Source organism: Parasteatoda tepidariorum, chromosome 3, assembly GCF_982258835.1.
Source record: "Parasteatoda tepidariorum strain Cologne lab strain chromosome 3, Ptep-v5.0, whole genome shotgun sequence".
In the NCBI taxonomy this organism is placed as follows: domain Eukaryota; kingdom Metazoa; phylum Arthropoda; class Arachnida; order Araneae; family Theridiidae; genus Parasteatoda; species Parasteatoda tepidariorum.
In genome coordinates, this window is record NC_141757.1 from 48,004,748 (window position 1) to 48,027,576 (window position 22,829).

The 22,829-nt window shown below is 29.0% G+C and overlaps 2 protein-coding genes across 6 annotated transcripts in view; one reads left to right on the forward strand and one right to left on the reverse strand.

Annotated features, from left to right (window-relative positions):
• Window positions 1-22,829, forward strand: part of LOC107447114 (uncharacterized) — a 242,778-nt gene that overhangs the window by 207,238 nt on the left and 12,711 nt on the right. Inside the window, exon 4 of the mRNA XM_087159284.1 lies at window positions 17,054-17,197. Within this exon, the coding sequence (XP_087015410.1) occupies window positions 17,054-17,197 (144 nt within the window). The remainder of the gene's footprint in view (window positions 1-17,053; window positions 17,198-22,829) is intronic.
• LOC107447113 (G protein-coupled receptor moody) lies at window positions 4,278-21,906 on the reverse strand. 5 transcript variants are annotated; one of them, XM_016061942.4, is made up of 2 exons: window positions 21,625-21,906; window positions 4,278-5,622 (listed from the first exon to the last, which is right to left on the reverse strand). In XM_016061942.4, the coding sequence occupies exon 2, from the start codon at window positions 5,611-5,613 to the stop codon at window positions 4,474-4,476; it is 1,140 nt and encodes a 379-aa protein (XP_015917428.3). In that variant the 5' UTR covers window positions 5,614-5,622; window positions 21,625-21,906; the 3' UTR covers window positions 4,278-4,473. The 5 variants fall into 5 exon arrangements, with proteins under 5 accessions (XP_015917428.3, XP_087015409.1, XP_015917429.3 ...); XM_087159283.1 differs by having other exon boundaries at window positions 21,630-21,871; XM_016061943.4 differs by lacking the exon at window positions 21,625-21,906 and adding an exon at window positions 10,009-10,148.

Below are 22,829 nucleotides of genomic sequence, written 5' to 3' on the forward strand. Positions count from 1 at the left end.
AAAGTATACAGTAGAAATTTAGTACACAATAGGAATGTTTCCTAAGTTTCTAAATATCGCGAATTGTTTTTTATTATTCCTATTAGAAGTTTAATTTTATGAAAGAAACATTAAAAATATTTTTAAAGGAATTATTATAAAATAAAAAAATTATCACTCATCAACTGTTAAATGGCTAATAGCCATAAAACGATAAATTCATCAAAAGTTGAGGAAATTTGGAGCTTGTTCCAAAAGCTTCATAAACCCATCAACTAAAAAATTCTGAAAAATTTAAATATTATTCACTGTGAACCCAAAAACAATATAAGAAAGGTATTTGATTTTGTGCAAATTTTAATTAAAAATTTAATGTAGTAATAAAAAGCTAGAAATATCTTTTCTTCGAGTTTTTATTTTCAAGTTTTGCAAGATTATTTAATTATTTTAATGTAATGGAATCTTCATATTTTAATGTAAACGCCAGGATGATATCGACAGAAAATTGTCTAAAATAAAATTTTGCTCAGCCTCGATCGATATAGTCTGGCTAGAGTTTGCTGTATTTGTTAATATTTTATTTACTAACTAATTTTATGCTGATTTGATTACTGAGCAGAAAAACTATGTAATTATCCTCATAAATTCACTCATAGTACTTCAAGTAAACTATTGCAAATTTTTAAAGACCATAAACTTGAATATCATAAATTTCGAAGTGTTAACAAAATTATAATAAATTCTCCCTCTCATCTTTGATATTACTCTCATTACTAAATTTATTACTACAGCCTTGTTAATTTCTGCTCAAGCACTGAAAAAAATTTAGGATTAAATTTCGTTATTAAGCACTGTAACTTTGGGTACATTCCGGTACCCAGGGTATTTTCCGGTACAAATGGATTTTTCGTAAACAGTATCGTTACTTTGAGTGTCGGTACTTTTTAACGGAATGTTATACGGAACTTTTTACAGTGTGGTACAAGATATTACTTTAATTACCACTTGTTTAGTATAAATGTATATGTAAATAATGCACGATAACAAATGATTGTAAATATTACAATAAACAAAATAAGTATTGAATCACAAGATAAATAAGGTATTTTTCTAATAAAATACATTTGCAATTTGTAATTTAAGAATTGTCTATTTATTAAAAAATAATGATATTTTTTCATGTCAGAATTTTAAACATTTAATTTACACATATTTATCATAAATCGTTAGGACACACACACATATATATATAAATATATATGCTGCCTATAGTGTCTGATTGCTTAATAAATGATTGTTTAATAATCATACTTTTTCATTTTCATATATTTTTTTTAATTATTTTGGATGGCACGCTTAAAAACTCAAAAAATTAAACAATTTGAAAAAAACGTGTATCTGCATTGTTTCAGATTCTGTAGAAAATTAATTTTTTTAAGAATAAAATATTTGTCAATTAATCATAATTTTTAATTGCAAAAAGTTTTTGTGTGTGTGTGTGTGCAACAAACAAACTAGCCCTTATTTGCTACAATATACTATTGTTTAAATTTTAAGATTACAGGCCCATGGCAACTAAACCTTAGAAAATTTTGCTTTTATTTACTTAAATTATTTTGCTTTCGCATTTTTAAGTTTCTTTTGTTGCATATGTACACAACAGGGAAGAGATAAAAAATTTTATTGAAACATTATTGTGCTATGATTGATTTTCTTAATTTACATTGCTTACCAGTTAATGATTTAGTATTCCTACACTGTTAGATTTTTTCATTCTGAATTGCGGTAAAATAACCGGCAGCAGTATATCTGTCCATATAATTAACCATATATTTATGGTCTGTCCACATATTTATGGTAAAAAATATTTTTTACTTTCACGGTTTTGAAATCGTATAAAACTAGTATGGTTGGAAAATTATGAATTCAAAACTATTTTGTTTTTACCCGTTTACAAGTAGCGTGGTTTCAAAGTCGTAAAAAAATTTACATGAACATTGAAGATAGCCTTTTTGTTAGGTATTGTTGGAGCTGAGTTATATATCAGTTGTGTCTTATTTAAAGAACTGTGGAATGTGACTTAGCTAATTTGGTTGTTTCGTTTATCATATGAAATGGGAAATTCTAGACTTTTTGTGTTAAACAGCTTTATGGTACTGCCATCTATTCGTGAATAAGAATATCGTATTCTAGTAGACCAGGGTCACAAATTAGGGAGGGCGAGACACTAGTAAATCTTCATGTGTTTAAGGGAATGAAAGAAATATTGTGGTGTCGAGGCTGGGACTCAAACCCTGTTCTGTGAGTCATGAGACTGACAGATTAGCCTTCTCGGCTATAACATGTATTCGGCTACAAGCGACTTAGTGGTTTTTAGGTGGTTTTTCTCACAGTTCACAGTTTGAATACCATTTTATTATTTTTATTTGACTGCTCTGTTTGAATATCATAAAATAACATTTAAATAAATTGATAACCATTTAATTTATTTATTGCATTTATTTAACCATTATTTCCGAGAAATGTCTAACTGTGTATCATGAAATGCCTTTGTTTTCTTGTTATGTAAAACCATCTTTTTATTAGAAGTAGGAAAATATGGAAGGTATTAGAATGGTTTCTAAAAACAATTTCTCATCATTTTTTAAGATTAATAAATTTACAGTTTTATATAAAGTTTAAAAATTCGATAGCTTATTGCGTACGTTATCATTTTATAATTAAACTATACATTATATTTTTTATTTTTTAGAGAATATAAATTCTGAATCAAACGTACAAACTTGAGGTTTGTGTGAACCATCATGAGGTAATTTTAACTAGCGAAAATTAAGAGATTTTTTCAAATTTTCAACCAATAATTAAATTTCTAAAGAATAGGCAATAATTGTGTTTTTAGAAATATCAAGTAATTATACATTAATGATAAGTAACTGAACTGAACTGAAATTGAACAAAAAATAACTATTTGAACTGTATCTTTTTATGTTTATTTCTTGGTCTTCTTTTCATTTTTCCATTTTTTATGTTCAGTTGTCCCTCTTCTGTATTTTCTCTTGGTACCTTTGATTTGATATGATGGGTCAAACCTCTTTTATTATCCATTTTATTATCCATTTTATTGTCGATCAATAAAATGTAGACAATAAAATGAGTAAAATGTGATCAGATTTGATAAATAATGATTTCTGACGCTATTGCAGCGAGAGAAAATCAGATTTAATGTTCATATTCCTTAAAAATGTGCTAACAGAATATAAAACTAAGATTCACTGGCATTATTGAAGGGAGGGAAAAAAGATGATTAGCACAGATGTGTTATTAGCATTATTTTATCAACCATCTACTATCATAGAGTTATAAATATTTATTACTCTATGTCTACTATCATCTATATTTTATCAACAATCGACCATGAAAAAATTGTCGTAAATATAATACCTTAAAAGACCGAAATTTTAATATTCGACAAGGATAAATTAAGAAAAACATCATTGTTGGGAACACCGGACCACGACACTCAATCTTAAAAAGAATCATCGTAAGGAATACTGGGCAACAGTATGTTGGTGACTCTTAATCTTAAAAAAAATTGTAGGAAATATCGGACAATAGCGCTTAACTTTAAAATACAACATTGTAGGAGTCCCGCAGTGGACTGATCGATAAGACACGGTTCCCAGCAGATTACCGAAGTCAAACATCACTGGCTGCGGTCAGTGTGCGGGTGGGTGACCACTTGGATCAGTCTGCGTAGGGACCGAGGGTGTGTGGTATTGGTCCTCGTTAAACTGTTCTACCGTAAAGTGCTCGACTTCGCGTGCAGGTCGTCGGGCTACCGAAGCGGGGGTGCCATCCCCTCTGCAGAGGATCAAAATTGTGATGGCATGTCTTCGGATCATCCTCAGGAATGTTTCCCAGACAGTCGCCAATAGCTCATTGTGCAGCTCTAGTGCGACGTAAATGAACTACAACAACAACAACATTGTAGGGAATACAAGGAAATTGCGCTTAACTTTAAAAAAATATCATTATAGAGAATACCGGGTGATTGCGCTTAATTTTAGGAAAAAGACACCAAAGGAATACCGGACAAATATTTATAATCTTAAAAAACGAGAATGAGTAGAGAATGCCAGTCATTATTCTCACACCTCTCCAATATTCCCTAGACATTATTTACCATAATCTATCATAATTGAATAATAAAATATCGAATAAATATTTAAATATCCAATAAATATTTAAGTATCGAATAAATATTTAAATATCGATGAATAAATTAATGTCCAATCAGATCCAGCAAATATTTTTGATATTTAACAAAGCAACTGCGCGAGTGACACTCACCAGTAAAAATCGACAATCACCGATTTCGGTCTCTTACGGTGACATATTCATTGTATGGTTAAAAGAAAAACATAGTATAGAAATAAAAAATGGTACATTGAGTTTTTCATGCAATATTTTGTTTTTATTTTGCGTTAAGAACAATTATGTGGTATTTGTTGTTAGTTTTTCATCACATTTCCTGCAAAATAGCTCTGTATATGCTTTTTTATATTCTTTGCTTATAAGCACGTATATCACTGGGTTAATAATATTTGAAAAATATACTCCCATATACCCAATAACATTTAAAACGGGCAAATCATATTCCTTCTTGAATATTTTAACAAACGATACGGGAAAATAGCAAACGAGAAACGTGATGAAAATAACAAGCATGACTTTCAGAACCTTCAACTCAGCTTTTTGTGGCTTATAGCTTGTATTCACTTTTGCTGGCATTTCCGAATGCTTATAGTCTTTATGAAATACGCCTTTTTTGGATGAAAATGTGACAGAATTCGGATCAATAGAGGATTTACGAACGTCATTTCGTATTTGTTTTGAGGCTTTGTGCACTACCCAAAAAATCCTTGCGTAACAAAAAATAAACACAATCGATGGAACAGTAAATGCTGCTATATATATAAAAGTTTTGGGCGATTTTCCATTCAGTTTCAATATGCTACAAGTGCCAACCTTTGGATCAAATCCAAATCTTCCCCAGATTTCTAACAAAGGAAGGAACAATAACGCCAGTGCACATAACCAAATGAAGAAGATCATCACAGCAACACATCGGGGTTTATACATATCACGATACAAAGATGGGTGAACTACTAGTATGTATCGATTAATCGCTATTGCTATGACACTGAACAACGACACTGCGCCGTTGGAGTACCGCACCAGTGGTATCAGTTGGCAAAGTATGTCACCGTAGTTCCAATCTCGTTCTAAGAACACCACAGCGGAGAGGGGAATGGAAAAGCAGCAAAATAACAAATCTGCAACACAGAGGTTCACTATGAAAGCTGTTGTGGCATTTCGGAGTCTTTTACATTTGGACAGAGCAAGAATAGATATGAAATTTCCTGCTATGCCAACAATGGCAAAGAGAATTAGTAACACAGCAGCAAGATCCATGAGTATCGGTGGGTATTGGAAAAACAGAGTATCATTCCCATGCGTCGTGCTGACCATTCTGTAGCTATCTAATGTTGATATAGTTTTGCTCTCTTTGGTCACGTTATCATCGATGTTGATCATCGTAAAAGTATTCATCTTGTTAGAGGTTATTTGCATACTTGAATTCTGAAAGAGAAGAACAACAAAATTAAAAACATTCAGGACACGAATGAATTCGAATACTTCATTTATAGGAAATAGTTATGCTATTAAAATAACAATTTCTTCCTATACGCGACTAATTAGGATTTTAATAATTTTTGGTCTACATGTATGCTTAATTATAAATAAAAGAGCCAAGGAGAGGAATTTGTTTCATTTTTGAAAAATTTATTCTTTGTTATAAAATAATTAAAATTTACCTATTTTAACATATTACAGTAGGAGTAGTTAAACATGAGTAAAAATTTTAGTTAGTTAAAGGAAATTAAATTAAGAAAACTAAAAATTGAATTGAAATGAAAAAATATGTTGAATTTGCTTTTTTGAAATTCATAAAATATTTTTAATGATTTACAATTTTTATTTTAAATTTAAATCCAATCAATTTCCGTCAATTGAAATTAAATTTCAATTGATGAAATAAAGAAAATATTTCTTATATTCGTTGCGTATAAAATAGCATTTTATCTGTTCCAGATTAAGCAAAATTCAACATTAAAATAGTTATTTAAATGTTTGTTAAAGAAAAATAATCTTTTCATCAAAAAGCTGTGAACTGCTTGAAATTTCTCGGGAAAAAAGGTTAAATAACTATTTATTTACATATTATTTTACCCTATTCAAACAAAATGGTCAAATATCCATCAATCAGATGGTAATCAAACTGTTAACTATGAGAAAAACCGTTTATTTAACTGGTTTCACCTAATATGGTTTAACAACTATAAGCTCATCGCACCTATTAGGCTCACCTAAGGAAGCCACTTAGTTTCTTGCAGCTGGGTACATATTATTGCCGGGAGAGCTTATCTGTAAGTCTCATGACCGACAGGACGGGGGTTCGAGTCCCAGCGATGACACCACACTATTCCTTCCATTCCCTTCAACACGTGAAGAGTTTCTACATGCCTGCATACCCCTATTAATGACCCTGAACTATATAAATACGATACTCTCATTCATGCATAGATGGCAGCACATAACTGAGTAACGCAAAAAAGTCCATTATTTCTCATCTCTCACGATAGGTGGAACAACCAGTTAAACTAATTAAACTACATTCATTTGATAAAACACAACTCAACCACAACCTAACTCCAATGCCCATTACCTAACGAAAAGCCTAGCTTCAATGTCCAATTAAATTTCATTTTTACAGTTTTGAAACCATGCTAGTTGTAAATGGTTTAAAATAGTATAGTTAAAAGTTTTTCACTAAATTTAAGGTTTTTTCACCTTACTAGTTACATACTGTATCGAAACCGGGAAGGTAAAAAATATACTTTGCCGTAAACTTAACGGTCAATTGGAGGGACAGACTGATGCTGGTTATTTTACTGTAATTTTGGAATGAAAATTCTAGCAGTATGCTTATTTTATTCTTTTGTTTTTCTCTCTTCCATTAAACTTTCTTGGGAATAACTATTTTCATTTGAAGCTTACGAAGTTGTTTATGTTTCGCCCAGATAGACAATCAGACCATTAAACTAACATTTCTCCAATACACTTCTAAACATAAAATTTTAACGTTTCAAAAATGAAGCAATAATAAATAATGGAATACACTGACGTTGAAAGAAAATTATTTTGCTAAAACCATCTTTCTAATGTTTACTGGTACCATTCCATGCTACCTTTGTGATTCTTCTTTTATTTCTTATTCGATTCTTTTATTCTTTTTTTTTTCAAAATAGAAGAGTAACAGTCATTATAAAAATGAAGATGATATGAAATAAAAGGTATTTCAATAAATGCTTTTATGTAACAGGGTGAAGTAATTTATCATAGAGAAGTTTATTCAATAGGGGAGAGAGAAAAGGTAAAAAATATAAGTATAAAATCAATTTTTTTTAATACAATTTATTGGAAGTGCTTTAAAAATTGCAAAAGGTATATTAATATTTTAAAAAAAAGAACAATAAATTAAAGATTCACTGGTTTGAAACTAATTGTTGATTTCAGTCTCTTCATTTTTCACTTAAAAAGTTATTTTCATCTATGAAAATAAGGGCGATAATATAAAAAAAAATACATCAGCCTAAAGGGTGTTCTGTTATCCCCACCCTAAATGCATATATTTGGAATTCCTATGAAAAAAGACATTAGAGTTTGGAATTCAATATTTAACCAAGGAAGAAATAAAAATTTTATCGAAATCTGATGAAAAAAATTGAAGAAGGCAAGAGGAAAAACTTTAAAACTAGCTTAATTATTTGATTAAATTTGGAGCTATTTCTAATTATTGCCTTTCAGTTCATCTCTCTTTCTTCGGGAAATCAATCTAACAGGTTTTGATGTTTTCTGTACCACTTTTCATAGTACTGATGCGTCCGATATTGAAAGCGTTTTTGTTGCTTTATCTCTTAAATATTAGTTTCGAATCGCGATGTCTATTTTTTTCTCCTTATCGACGAAGATTTAAAATAAATGCATTAAGACCAGTCTCTACTGAATTGCTAAAACATTTAATATCTAAGAAATTCAATTAAAAAAAAAACTAATATTGAGATACATAAATACATATAGAGGAAGTTTTTGACCCAAAACAATGAAGGATTTTAAAAAAATTTAAAATGTATTTAAAAAAACTCAAAATCAGTTGTAACAAAAAAGACAAGGAGCAGTTCAAATATAAATAAATGCTCAAAATTGATATCATATCAAAATGCTAAGAAAGTTTAAGCAAGATTTAACAAAATTATTTAAAAATTGCAAATATTAATTTTTAATAAACTAACCATTATAAGGTTTACTATATTTTATATGAGTTTTCATTATTATTTCACTATTACGCAAAAATTTTAAAAAACAGTTCTAATAAAACGAAGAAAGCTCAATCTGTTTTAACGGTGAAGGAGACATTGCTCACACGGGTAAGAGAGATTATTATTAATAAAAAGTACAATCAAATCGTTTACAATAACAATTGTACTTACATGAAAAATTTGTAAGGTTTTTGTAAACAAGTACCATATATAAGCAAATCTTACAACTTAATTATTAAAAAAAAGCAAAGGAATTTTAAGAAAATACTAAAAAAAAATGAAAGGACGAAGTATTTTTTACTGAAATGTATTGAAGACCTTTAAATATTTAACCTGCTTTTTCAGCCTCTTTCTTTTTTAGCTGCTCTTAACATTGCGTAATTTACCCAAGTATATGAATAATGCACGCCTAGCATAGGAACGATGCTTCATGTTTTTCTAAATAGCTAACGTACACCTCGACAGGAGAAATTGCGCTACTTTTTACTTAAACATGACCGTTTCTGGAAATAGTATTTGGTGCAAGCTCTTCGTAAGTAAGATACGTAGCTTATAAGAAATCGCTTATTTTTAAAATATTGCATACTTCTGGCATCTTGTGAAAATTAAAAGAAACAGTTATGAAAATATAGGTGTGAAAATGTATATTTGAAAATAGATATTTGAGAAATGTGTTTGATAATGAATGTTTGAAATATATATATGAAAAATATGTATTTGAAAATATATACGAAAATATACATTTGAAAATGTATTTTAGAAAAATATAGATAAAAATATATATTTGGGAAATATATATCAAAATATATATTTGAAAATGCATGTTTGAAAAATATATATCTGAAAACATTTATAAAAATATCTATTTAAAATTATGTATTTAAGAATACATTTATAAAAAATATGTTTGAAAATATATCTTTGAAAATATATAAATGAAACACATATATGAAAATTTATATTTGAAAATGAATGTTTGAAATACAGATTTCCATGTATATTTTTTAATATATATTTAAGAAATACATATGAAAATATATATTTAAAATAAATATTTGGAAATATATTTTCCAAAAATATCTTTGATTTAAATATTTGAATATATATACATGAAAAACAAAAGAATATCAAAATATAACCATGTTTTATTTTTGACGCTTGTAGCTATCTGCTTGCTCATTTACGTACACACTACAGTACTGCTCTTGCACAAATACCTAGTAACACAGCTAGCATGCTGTACTCTGTTCTACAAATCCACGTTGTACACCATCTCTCTTAACTTCAACTTATACTACTTTTCAGTTTATACGAAATTATTAATGTTTTTAATTAAGAAACTCAGTTTTCATTATTGTATGCTAATTAAGTAGGAATAGTTTATGTTATTAAAGTTAGAAAAAAAGGAAATTACTTACAGAGTAAAGTGCCATTTCTTCAAACATTGTCGCACATTAAATAATTGAATTTTAAGTACTAAAATTATAAAATATGCTACAACTAATACTTCTAAGAAACTACATTTCAAACAATTTATGTTTCATTATATAATTACATTAAAAAGCTGAAAAAGCTATAAACATACCAAAATGTTGAATGAAACGGTTTTAATACCCAGAACAGGAAATCAGTTGAATGTTTTGATAAATCTTTTGATGTTTTATTTTAAACAAACAACGACGGAATCAGAACACACGTGAAGTTGTGATTAACTTAACTTCCTTTAGTTTTCTTTTCTCCCGGAAATGTAAGCTTTTTCCTTTCTGCTTTGAATTTCAGAGAACATCCAAAGATTTCTTTATCTTATTAAACGTAAAATTGCGATAAACTTCTAACATTCATTTAGAAATTGTATTCTTAGCATGGTTTTTAGAAGTGAAACTGCTAAATGAAAAAGGCACAGTTTAAGTGCCTTACACTTAAAGCAACGATATTATTTTAAGCTTTTAATCCATATATATATATATATATATATATATATATATATATATATATATATATATATATATATATATATATATATATATATATATATATATATATATATATATATATATATATATATATATATATATATATATATATATATATATATATAATTAATTTTTAAGTTATTATATCCTTCATTTAATTAAATCACGTCAAATAAATTTTTCATTAAACAACTGAATTAGAATAAAAACAATTTTAAAAAATAAATATCAACATTTTCGCAAAAAAGAATGCATGGGATCGAAAGAAGATATGAAAGTTTTATTTGAAAACTAAACAATCCGTATTTCAATGGATAGATTTCTAAGTATCAAACTTATCCAAATAAATTAGTTTTCAATAAGTAATAAGGTTCTTTTCAATATGTTTTTCGTTTTGTGAATTGCTTCTGTTAACAAAGGGTAACTTTCTAAAAGTAATATTTTTCTTATTAATTTTATGGATCAACCTGAAGGGTGTGATTTTATTATTGGGTGTACAAATTAGCTCAGTCCGTTTTTAAAAAATGGCTCTGCTGTTATGAATGTTATATAGTGACAGCTGGTTTTAGTGGTTTCAGAGAAGTTAACTGTCAATAATATTCAGTTTATATCGCTTTGAGTTTCATACAAAAACCTTGTTTTTTACTTTATTGAATATGTCAAATTTTGCGGTAATGAAGCACCATTTGCGGGAGGTTTTATGTTTCTGCTTTAATAGGAAGAAAAGTGCAGCTGAAGCGCATCGAATGTTTGTAGAAGTTTATGTTGACAATGCTCCAACTGATAAATCATGTAGGGAATGGTTTCGACTTTTCAAGAATGGTTAATGGTGAATAAAGAATGGAATATGGTGAATGATAAATGGTGAATAGTTTTGTATACTATGAGCTGCTACAAACTGGCGATTCCATTACGGGCGATCGGTATAGGCTACAATTGATTAATTTGAGCCGTGCATTACGAGAGAAAAGGACGGAATACGAGCAAAGACATGACAAAGTTATTCTTCTGCATAATAACGGTCAGCCCGAAGTCTCAAAAGTCGTAAAAAACTATTTGGAAACGCTCAAGTGGGATATTTTACCGCACCCGCTGTATTCTCTGGACATTGTTCCTTCTGATTACTGGTTGTTCCGACGGATGCAGCATGATTTTGAAGGTCACCAGTTCACTTCTTTCGCAGAAATCGAAAATTGGCTCCTAACTTGGATCGCCTCAAAAGACGAGACATTTTTTCGAGATGGAATTCAAAAATTGCCTAAGAGGTGGGAAAAAGTAGTAGCCTGCAATAGACAATACTTTGATGAATCTGTTCATTCATTTCGTTCTGAAATAAATGCATTTTTGACCACAAAAAAACGGACCGAACCAATTTGTACTCCCAATATTATATCTGTAATGAAGAGTATAAGCAAATATAGAATCTGAAAAAAATATAAAAATAGAATTCATTGTATTTAAATGTGTGATACATTGCAATTTATGTAATACCTACTAGCCTAAACAAAAGAAAAAAATGATTTAAGACTGTTTTTCGAAGATTCTGTCGTCACATGAAATAGTGCATTTTTCGAGTAATATGCTATTTTCATAACTGCTGTGTGAGATTGAAAAAGTTACTCATGACTGTTAAGACAAGTTTATTCTATATATAGGCAGCACTCTCTATTCTTATTCTGAAAATGGCGCAAAACGTCAATACGGAAGAAAGTCACAGTTTTGTGAAAATGAGAAGCGTTTGTGGCCTAATTTTTAAAATTTTGAAAACTTACTCCAATACTGCATTATTTTGGCTCTTAAAGACTTGTAAAAACAGAGAATAATGCAGTGATTTTGAAAATTTTTATCTAGGCGGAGAAATGTCACCAAATTTAGTTACTTTAAAAATATTATAACTATTTGTTAGTTCAAGAGCGCATATAATTCATTATGTCAAGATTATATATATATATATATATATATATATATATATATATATATATATATATATATATATATATATATATATATATATATATAGTATTATTATATTATATTAGTGGTATATTAGTGGCAACATAAATACTAGGTATAATTTTTCAAAAAGGGACACTTTAGAAGTTTATGTATGTTTTGGGCGAACATAAACTTAAGATAAGGAAACTTATATAACAAACTCCCCATGTATTGTGTTTATTAAAAAAAATAAGTGAGTATTATAAATAGCGATACATTTAAAGTGTTTTAGTTGCAAGAAAAATATTCAGACAAGCGTTGTTCTTAATAAAATATGCAGTGGTTTTATACAACATATAAAACACTTGTCTTAAGAGCAGAATTTAAAAACAAACTAAGCTAGAAATTATGTATCATTTTACAAAAAAATAAAATAACCAATATCTAATTACAAATTGCTTTCTGCATATTTCAGCTAGTTTTATCGAAGCTCCCGCGGACATTTAAGTATACATTTAAACTCGGAGTCAAATGAGAAGATTTATTTTAACGCGTTAAAGCGTAATCAAAAGACATAACTTTTTAGATATTTTTAGGGATTAAACCTTAAGAGGGTTTTACCCTACACTATAAGAAAGTAAAATCTGTTAAATTTACAGAAAAAAGCTGTCAGCTGGTGCGCTAGTATAAAACCGTTTATTTCACAGAAAAATGTTTTTATTTAAAAACGGACGTCTGTATTTTTAAGCAGATAAATACTACTATTTTAGCAAATAAACTTTGTCATTGCAACAAAAATTTTTTTATAAAGTCAGTTATTTTAACATTATGGTCGGTGCAAGCCAATAGCAGAATATGCATGACCAGTTGACTCCGGGATTCTAACCCGCGCCACCTTATTGGTGGCAGAGTGCCTTGTTTCCTGTGCCACTGCAGCACTAATTCTTGGTTATGAAAAAAATTTTAACTTATCTTTATCTTAAAAGTCTTACTTATTGAAGTGATATTTAAATAATAAAAACTCTCAAAACTATACTGGACCAACCTTATAAAAATATCGGGCAATTTAGCCTACCAAAAAACTATATTTAAAAATAAATAATATTCAGGTAGAGTATCAATTAGACAATGAAGTTGAATCACAATTTTATTTATACGATGCTCAATACCACGAAATAATTTCTGAAAAGTACGAGCAAGTAAAGAAAATAATCGTAAAATAATTTCTAAAAAAAGATTAAGTTTTCTAACGGTAGACAAAACTGCATATGGCCTAAACTAGAATTTGAATCGTCAGTTTTAATCTGTTTTTGATTAGGGTGAAAAAACAAAGAAAAACTGTTTTGTCAACAACAGCTTGAAGTTGTCAAATATACGGAAAAAGTCTGTTAAAAGAAGAAAAAAGAACGGGAATTTTTTGAAGCGGGAAGGTAATGATTAAAAATGGGAAAGAAAAATCTGTATGAATTTCAAATATGATTTTTTCCTACGGAATTTACAATTATATTTACATTTTGGATTCTAGGTCAAAATTTTAATTTCCGTTTTCGTGATATTTTTTATACTTAAATATAATGTAGTATTATTTGATAGCATAATACTTTTAAAAAGGTTGAATACAGGGGACACTTGATTAAATTAAGAGAAATAGCGAGGCAGGGATAGCCTAGTTGATAGGACGTTGGACTCGTTTTCGTGAGAACGGGAGTTCGAATCCTCCCGGCGAAGAAATCCCGTATATTAAATGGTGACTGGTGCACATTAAATCTGTCTGGGTTATGAAGTCAGTTCCCATAACAAATCAATCTCTGGAAGTTCCCATAACAAATCAATCTCAATTGAAGATCGATCAGTTCATGTCAAAATTACAATCTGTGGATGAATGAATGGATGTATGAATGGGCCCTCCCTGTAAAACGGGCTGTGACGTTTGTGTGAGGGACAGTGACTGAAATCGTATTCTTGGTTATAGATGGCACCACTGAAAAACAGGAATTGTACCCTCTGCCTTAAATTCGCTTGGTTTCTTAAGCAAGGTTTGCTGGTATGGCAAGTAGGCAATAGAGACAACAAAAGAAATAGTACTTGATATATTTTAGAACTTCCATGGAATTTTCTTCAGAGCCTTAAAGCAATAGAAATATGCAATTTAAGGTTTTGAGTTAGTCATTTTTAAAACGACACATTTATCAGTTTTTAGACAGTTTCAAAATTTAACTTTACCACAGTTTAAACTGATGAAAATCAACAGTTCACTGGAAATTCTGGTTTTCAAAATTATATTCTTATTATCCCTCGTTTAGTAAACAATTTCAAACTGACAAGTAAATTGTACCAAATAAATGATTTGTATGCCATGCTCTAAGGTATCATGATAAAATTGCCAAATTTGATCACATTTTCCAAATTTTATTACATATTTATAAAGCCCTATTTTATTGTTAATTTTGCCAAAATCATTACCAAAGTGCTTCGGCATAAATCACCAAGAATTCTGTCATTCTCATAGAGCCAAAACCATGGTGAATTTTACTATATTCTGACAGTTTTAACCATACTTTTTTTTCTCAGTGAACAGTTAAAAATTCTTTCTCTAAACATTGCAGCAAACTACGGACAACAGATGATATCGGAAATAAAATTTTATTTTGCTTAATAAAGGGCCACGAATTTTTAAAAAAAAAAAAGAAGAAACGTTTTTTAATCATAAATAAAACATTAAAACTCTTCTTATTGATAAGAAAAATAATCTCACCACTGCTAATATTCCATAAATACCTTACTAAAAAAACCAACAGAAGAATTGGTACTAAAGAAGTTTTAAAAATGATTTTCATTAAATTGACTTGCAACATAGTTTTAACATTTTTCATTTGTATATTTATTGAATTTAAACGCAATTTATAAAACTTTTTATAGAGAAGAACTAATAGATTATGGAACGTGGAATTTTTTATAGAGAAGAACTCAGAATACAGCTTGTTTTATTGAGAAAAATATAGAACATGACTTTTTAATAGAAACGAACATGATGATAGATTAAATAATTTATTTTTTTGTTAATATATAATGTTAAATTTTTATATGATAAATCGTATCCAGAAAAAAGGGTACATATATAATACAATGACCTAGTTTTTCTACGCTATTTCTCATTGAGAATAATGATAGTTACTGGCATGGCATACAATAAGTTATGAATCGACTAACGACATGTGATTCTTTTTATTTTAATTTAAATGAAAATTCTTGAATATTCAATTTTTATAAATATCATAAATTATCCGTTATTTTAAATCTTAAAATTGTGCTTTTCGGCTCTTTATTAATCTTAATGATAGTGAAACATATTAGTTGAATCAAAAGAAAACTGTAATTTACAAGAATTTAGTCAGTTATTCCAAATACGAAGATTGACGAGGAACTTACTTTAATAAAAAAAGTACTTCGTATATTTTTTTAGAAAATTATTTTAAAAAATGATAATGTCGTAATAATAGAGACCATTTTCTAGATTGTAGATGAAGCACATTTTTGGAGGCCTGAGGACTTATATTTTGAGCCTGGCTGAGTTGGTGCGGTGAAAGTTATTTAAAATTGACAGGGTGTCAAAAAATAAATTTTATAATAAAATAAAAATAAACAAACTATACAGAATTTTAATGCCTATTAAATTAAGACAAGCAAATTATCCCATAAACATATATAAGTAACATATATAGAGATTTTTAAAATTGACTACCTTTGGCCTTGAGGCTGATTTTTGAAGTCTCCGTCGTAATATAAAATGATGCTTTTTTGTGAATCATATGCTATTTTATAACTACTGTAAGTTTGCAACTGTTACTCATGATTGTTAGGTCAAGTTTAGTCTATCTGAAGCCAGTGCTATCTACACTTATTTTGAAAATGGCGCAAAACGTCAATATGGAAAAAATTCATAGTTTTGTGAAAATGAAAATCATTTGTGGTCTAATTTTTAAATCTTTAAAAACTTACATCAATGCTGCATCACCTGGGCTCATAAAAAACTCCAAAAACTGAGAATATAGTGATTTTGATAATTTTCATGTAGGTGGAAAATATCACCGTATTGGCGATTTTTAAAAAGTTTAATAACTTTTAAAATATGTATTTGTCTGTCCTAACGATCAGATAATTCTTCACGGAAAAATTATATTTATCTATACACAGTTCAAAATCATCGCATTGCTTCAAGTGTAAGGCACTTAAACTTTGGCTTCTTAATTTTCCTTGGCGACAGAGCTTCGAAAAAATGGTGTTAAGGCAGCAGAGGTGTAAAAAAGTCACAAAATTTTCTGTTATGAATTACTATCAATTTCTTGTGATTATGAATTACTATCAATTTCTGAACATTTTAGAAATACTGTAATCTTATTAGTTCTATAACAAACCCTTAAAATCCCTAACATGTACCTTACACCTTTCTTGAGTCTTTTTAGCTCTGCGTACTTTAGCAAAATCCTATTGTGAGGTCCATTTTAGCTTTCCAAATGACTTATGTGATCAAGGAAGTGCCACGTAAATATATAATTCGTTTTAAGTTTTTTCCAGGTTTTTTTCTTTCAGGAAAGCTTCTTCTCAAAGGGGGCAAAATTAAAGGCTGCAACCCTGTATTTATTTTTATATGTTTTCTTATAACATTCTAACGTATTAAATTTTTGTAAAAGTTATTCAACATTGTTTTTTTTTCAATTACAGCTGCCAGGATAGGTGATGTTTGCGAGTACGATGATGCTTGTGCCTTCATAGATGATAATTCTGCGTGTTATAGCGGCAGGTGTGTATGCGTGGATGGATTCAGAGCCGCTCATCACTTGAAAGGATCCTCTCTTTGTCTTCCTGGTAAAATCATATTTTTGAAGATCACATTTTTTCAGCTTTCTCATTTGAAATTCGGTAAAAAAGAATAAATTTAATGTGCCATGATCATTCACAAAAGAATAAAAAAAGTGTATATATATACTTCGTATTCGTTCATATTTTAACATATAAAAATATTCCTTTCAAAATTAAGGTTAAACTCGACATAATTTAGAATTGAAATACTTGATATGAGTCGAGTCCTTAACTATAAAAAATTTCAGAAACTAATTTTGACTCAACGAAAATGTTTCCGAAAATCTTAGAGAACTTCATGTTTCCGATCAATTGAGAAACATTTCTTTTATATATATATATAAGTAGGAAACTGAATCGCATTGACGCCGATTCAGTTTCAGAGTGTAGCGTAGCTACCACTACAACTATTAAATTCCACTTCTCTAGTATATGAAACATGTTAACTCATTTCTGTCAAGAGGTACCTTTTGATAGATGACGGTAGACATTGACGTTAACCTCACCGCACACGGGTGACTCACGGACGTGATCTGAACAGGCCTGCTGCGACTGAAACGCACATTTCTATTTGAACACACCTAGTTCGATGGGTGATTCACACTAAACAGTTGACATGCTTTTTGTGACCTCACACTGTCCTCCTCACGCTATTGCTACTCAGTCTCGATCACACACAAAGGGGGCCTGTACAAACTCGACTGCTTAGTGCAACACAGGAACGAACACAACCGTGGTCTTAGTACAGCTCTCACGACCAGCACTCAAAGCCCGGTGAACTTAAGGCAATTCTCTTGACCTCCCGCAAAATAGCAATGAATCAAGCAGTGGTATCCATTCATGGAATCCTATCTCAGATAATATTCTTGTGGGGGAGCTATATGGAGCAGCTACCACTACAACTATTAAATTCCAATTCATTAGTATATAAGACATGCTAACTCGATTCTATCTTGAGGTATCTCTTGACATTGTTGGTAGCCTAGAGCCACAAGAAGTTTCCGAAATATTAAGAAACATTTTTGAGAAGTACATGCACCTTAGCTGAGCCTTATATTCAGAAACATTTTGAGTCTTTTTTACAGTGTAATTTGTAGGATACTTGGAAATTTTTATTCAAATCTTCAAAAATTAAAAAATAACTCAATTTTTAGATTATTTCTTGTAACTGTTTTTCGCGATGTATTCCAAAGTGTTTATTTATTATTTTTTTAATTATTATTATGAGTTAAAAATTTTAAGTTTAATATTATTTTAATTGAAAATTGTATTGCTATTCTTTAAATTTCTTATTTGTTTTCCTAAGAAAAATACAGAGTGTCCCATAAACGCATCACTTATGCATAATTTTTAAAATATTTGCCAAAAATACATAAAACAAAGGGGAGTCTCAAATAAAAATTTAGGCTTTGAAAAAACAAACTCAATACGGAACGCTGAAATATCACTTTTGAGGAAGGCTAGAGAAGAAAAATTATTTTTAATAGCCAGTTGGGACTTAAAGTTGTCTCGAATTTTTATAATGTTTTTGTTTTATTGTTGCTTTTATGTTAAATTGTGACAAGGGCTCTAAAAATAAAGTTTTAGATGATGATAACGTAATGCCCTGTACATCAGGAAGAGTAGTCATTTTTTTTAAAGCAAATATAAATTTCTTTTAAAGTAAAAATATTTTAGAAATAGTGGGAACAAATTTATAAATGTGTCAATTATTCGAATAAATTTTTTAATATTTTTTATTAATTAATTAATTTTTAATTAATTTTATTAATTAATTTTATCAATTAATTTTATTAATTAATTTAATTAATTAATTAATTGTAATTACAGATATTTCAAATAGTATCATTTTTAAATAAACAAAAAAAAGTAATAAGAACATTTAGTGAGTATAAAACCTCTCATATGATACGCACGTCGATATAGTTTGTAGTAAGAAATTAAAAAAAAAAAGAAAATAAGTTAAGCATTTAAAATTACATGTAATTAGCATAAATAATTATAGTTACTATAAAGTTAACAAATCTAAATACATATACATTAGAACTAAAATATTCATTTATTTCTTCGGTACACCGCAAAAGTAATTAAATTGCATAGAATATTTCAATTACTTATACAAATAATTAATCACTATAATTCATAATTCAATTGTTAATTAATTAATTTGTAATTGAAATAACTAATTAAATTTACAAATATTTAATTAACTCTAAATGTAAATGGTTTTTTAATAATCAAAATAAAAGTAATAATAGAAATTTAGAGAATATAAAAACTGTCGTAAGACACTTACGTCAGTATAGTTTGTCGTAACAAATGAAAAAAGAAAGAAAATACATTAAGCATTTAGAATTGTATATAATTAGAATAAATAATAATAGTTACCTTGAAATTAAAAAATTTAAATATCTATACAATTATTCGTTTTGCACACTGGAAAAATAATTAAACCCTATTAAATGTAATTAATCAAAATATGCGAATGATTCATTAACTGGAAAAAGTTCTTCCACATTCGGAGGAATGCATATTGAATGCAAAAGCAGATATTGAATTCCGTATGAATAAAAATGACCTATGTACTACTCTCAGTTGAAGTAAAAAATGAATGCAAATTAAATGATATATTTATGTAAATCAAGCTAGAACTTCAGAATAAAATAAAGAATAGCGATGAAATTATGAATAATTTATTTTAAGGTTAAAAAAAAAGTTTTACAACTGAAGAACAAAACTTAATGCCGCAGGCGCATAGCATAGTTTATCAAAATATTAAAATTTTATTTGTTAAGAGTAAAACGAGAAAATAACCGTTATAATTGAATATTTTTGATACGTTGTGATGAATAGTTTGTATTCCGCTTAAGCGTTTTTGCTTGCAATATTGTTATAATGGGAAAATATGCAAACTAAACACTCCAAACATAAACTATTTTGAAGTATTACAAACAGTAAAATGATTCCAAACGTAAATCGTACCTAACAAAATGTTTTAATTGAAAGCAGTAATACCTTTCTTGATTATAATTATTATTTTTGATCACAATTCATTTAAAACTTAAGCTAAACAAGTACATATTTCTCTAAAATTAAATTACTACATACTTTTTTCATTCTAAAATTACGGTAAAATAACCAGCAGCGGTATGTTCATGTGAGTAACTGCAAAGTTTATGGTTAGGAAAATTTTGCACCGTTACGGTTTTGAAACCGTTTATAACTGATGCGGTTAAAAAACCGTAAATACAAAACTATACCATTTAAAACTAGCATAGTTTCTGAACCATTAAAATGAAATTTAAACGGATATTGGAGCTTTGTAGGAGCCACGATATTTATGCGTGAATTATAATTTCATACTAATATAGTCCAGGGTCTCCAATTATATAAACTCTCAGGCATTAAAGCATCCCCTGTTCTGAAATCACAGAGAACATTACATCAGGGTAGAATCTGAACCAAAAAATATTTCGGTCCGCGAAAAATTCAACAATCAGATTTTTATTCGCAGGCGATTCTTTTTGCCTGCGAAAAATTTTAAAACTTATCACAGGGAAACAGAATTCAGCAGAAGTCGTGGTAGAAGAAGACTTTACTCTTACTTATATTTTATTTTATAACCGACCCAATTTTGGGCTTACGACTACTAACGTGCAACTCCATAGCCTTGTAACTTTGAACCCTGTCCAGAAGACAAGAGAACTCCCGGATCGAATATTGGGTAAAATTTGCCTTCATGGAGGACATTTTGATGGAACTAATCCGATTTTGGGTTACACCGGAGGAAAACCACGAAAACCACCCATGGTTAGCATGACGGCAAGGGGACTCAAGCTCATGATCCGTCTACCACTGAGGATATTTTAGTTCAGCAGTGTGGTCGGTGTGAGCCGGGTGCGGAATTCGTATCATCCAGCCATCTCTTCAGGAATTGAAGGAATGGGAGAAATATTGTGGAATCAACACTAGATACGAGCCCCTCGCCTTGTCATGATTAGATCTCTCAGATACAGTATGTACCCAGCAACACGAGACAAAATTGAGAGAATTCTGGTTGTTACACCGTGTTAGGTAAAAATAATCAATAAACGATTCTTCTTACACATAACAGATAACAGATTAATTGCTATTTTACTGTTTTGGATGAATATGGTAAAATAACAATGAAATAAATTGCTATTTAGCCATTTTTTAGAGACATTTCTAACAGTGTATTATCATTAGTATTCAATGAAAAGAAATATAATTAGATTAACAACGCTTACTTAATGAAAAAAAGATTTTCTTTAACATTTTCTTTTGTAGTATTTCATCATTAGGGTTATAAAACAAAAGTGTTTCAACATTTAGCATAATATTTTAATAGCATTCAAACCAATGAGCTAGTTATCAGAATGTATTACATTTTATAAAAATATATGTATAAATACCTTACTGCATCCAGTTTGTTAATTTATTCGCATTGATGGAAACACAGCTGGAAATATTTGTTTTCATCGCCTGAAAAATGATATTGTAAAACATCGAGTTAACACATATATATTTGCATCGGTTAGCAAATGATGCAACTCCATGTATCCGAGCGACTGAATTTTCAGCGTAAACATTCGCTTCATTTTGAGGTAATTTATCCGCAGTAAGCTACTTATTTACACGCGCAGCTTCGCTACTGTTCTCAATTTCAAAAACCGTTTTCCCTTTCGACGTTGAACTTATCTATTGTTTTCAAGGATTAATATTTACAGTCTGAGTTTGAGTTGCTTATCTATGAAAGCGATAATTTTTTTTTGTTTGTTTTAGGGAAAATAAGCATTCACGCATCTATTCATTTCGGAAAAATGCTAAGTAAAAGTTTAAATATTACTATGTATGAGCTATAAAGGATGTGTTGTTGAAACAGTGATAGTTAATAAAACTATAATAAAATAATGATAATTTTTTTTCATTTCGATGTATATACATTAAGGAGGAAGCAAGATTTAAGAGTGAACTATGTATGAATTATGAACGAGGTGACATTGAAATAGTGATTAAAAATTAATTAAACTATTTTAAAATAATGATAAAAAATTTATATTTCAATGTTTGCACATTGAAAGGGAAACACGAAGCAAGATGGAATTATGTACAGTTAAACGTGTTTATCTCAAACCTTTTTATTTCGAAAACCTGTGTATCGCAAAATTTCTGAAATTCCTGACATTTACTATTTGAAATCAATGTATTTTCTATGCCGAAATTGTTTTTTTCAAAACCTCTGTTTCTGGAATTTCTAATAATCGAGCACAAATGCCCAAACAACATAACAAACAAAGAAGGTTAGACGTCAAAAATCTTTAAACAGATAATTTTCCATGTTAAATTTTTTTATGTAATTGGATATATGTGGTATAATTAATTTAAAAAAAGTTAAATGTCTATTGGGAAAGATATTATTTAAGTCTAGTAATTAAGCGTTCAAAATCAGTTTTTTTCATTAGAATTTATTTCTAATTTCTAATCTAGAGTTAAAATATTCTTATAAAATCCACCTTCATATTTATGTAAAAATATCCTTTTTCAAAGGGAACCTCATAAAATTCTTTTTTTTTCCTACATAATCATAATACATGTTCAGTTCAGATATTTTTTTATC

What these genes read in the sequence shown, in the direction of transcription:
- LOC107447113 (XM_016061941.4), bottom strand. Translation starts at nt 9,868, where the DNA reads ATGTTTGAAGAAATGGCACTTTACTCT. An exon ending in AAGAAATGGCACTTTACTCT is followed by an intron (nt 5,623 to 9,841) that starts GTAAGTAATTTC and finishes CTTCTCTTTCAG; the next exon opens with AATTCAAGTATGCAAATAAC.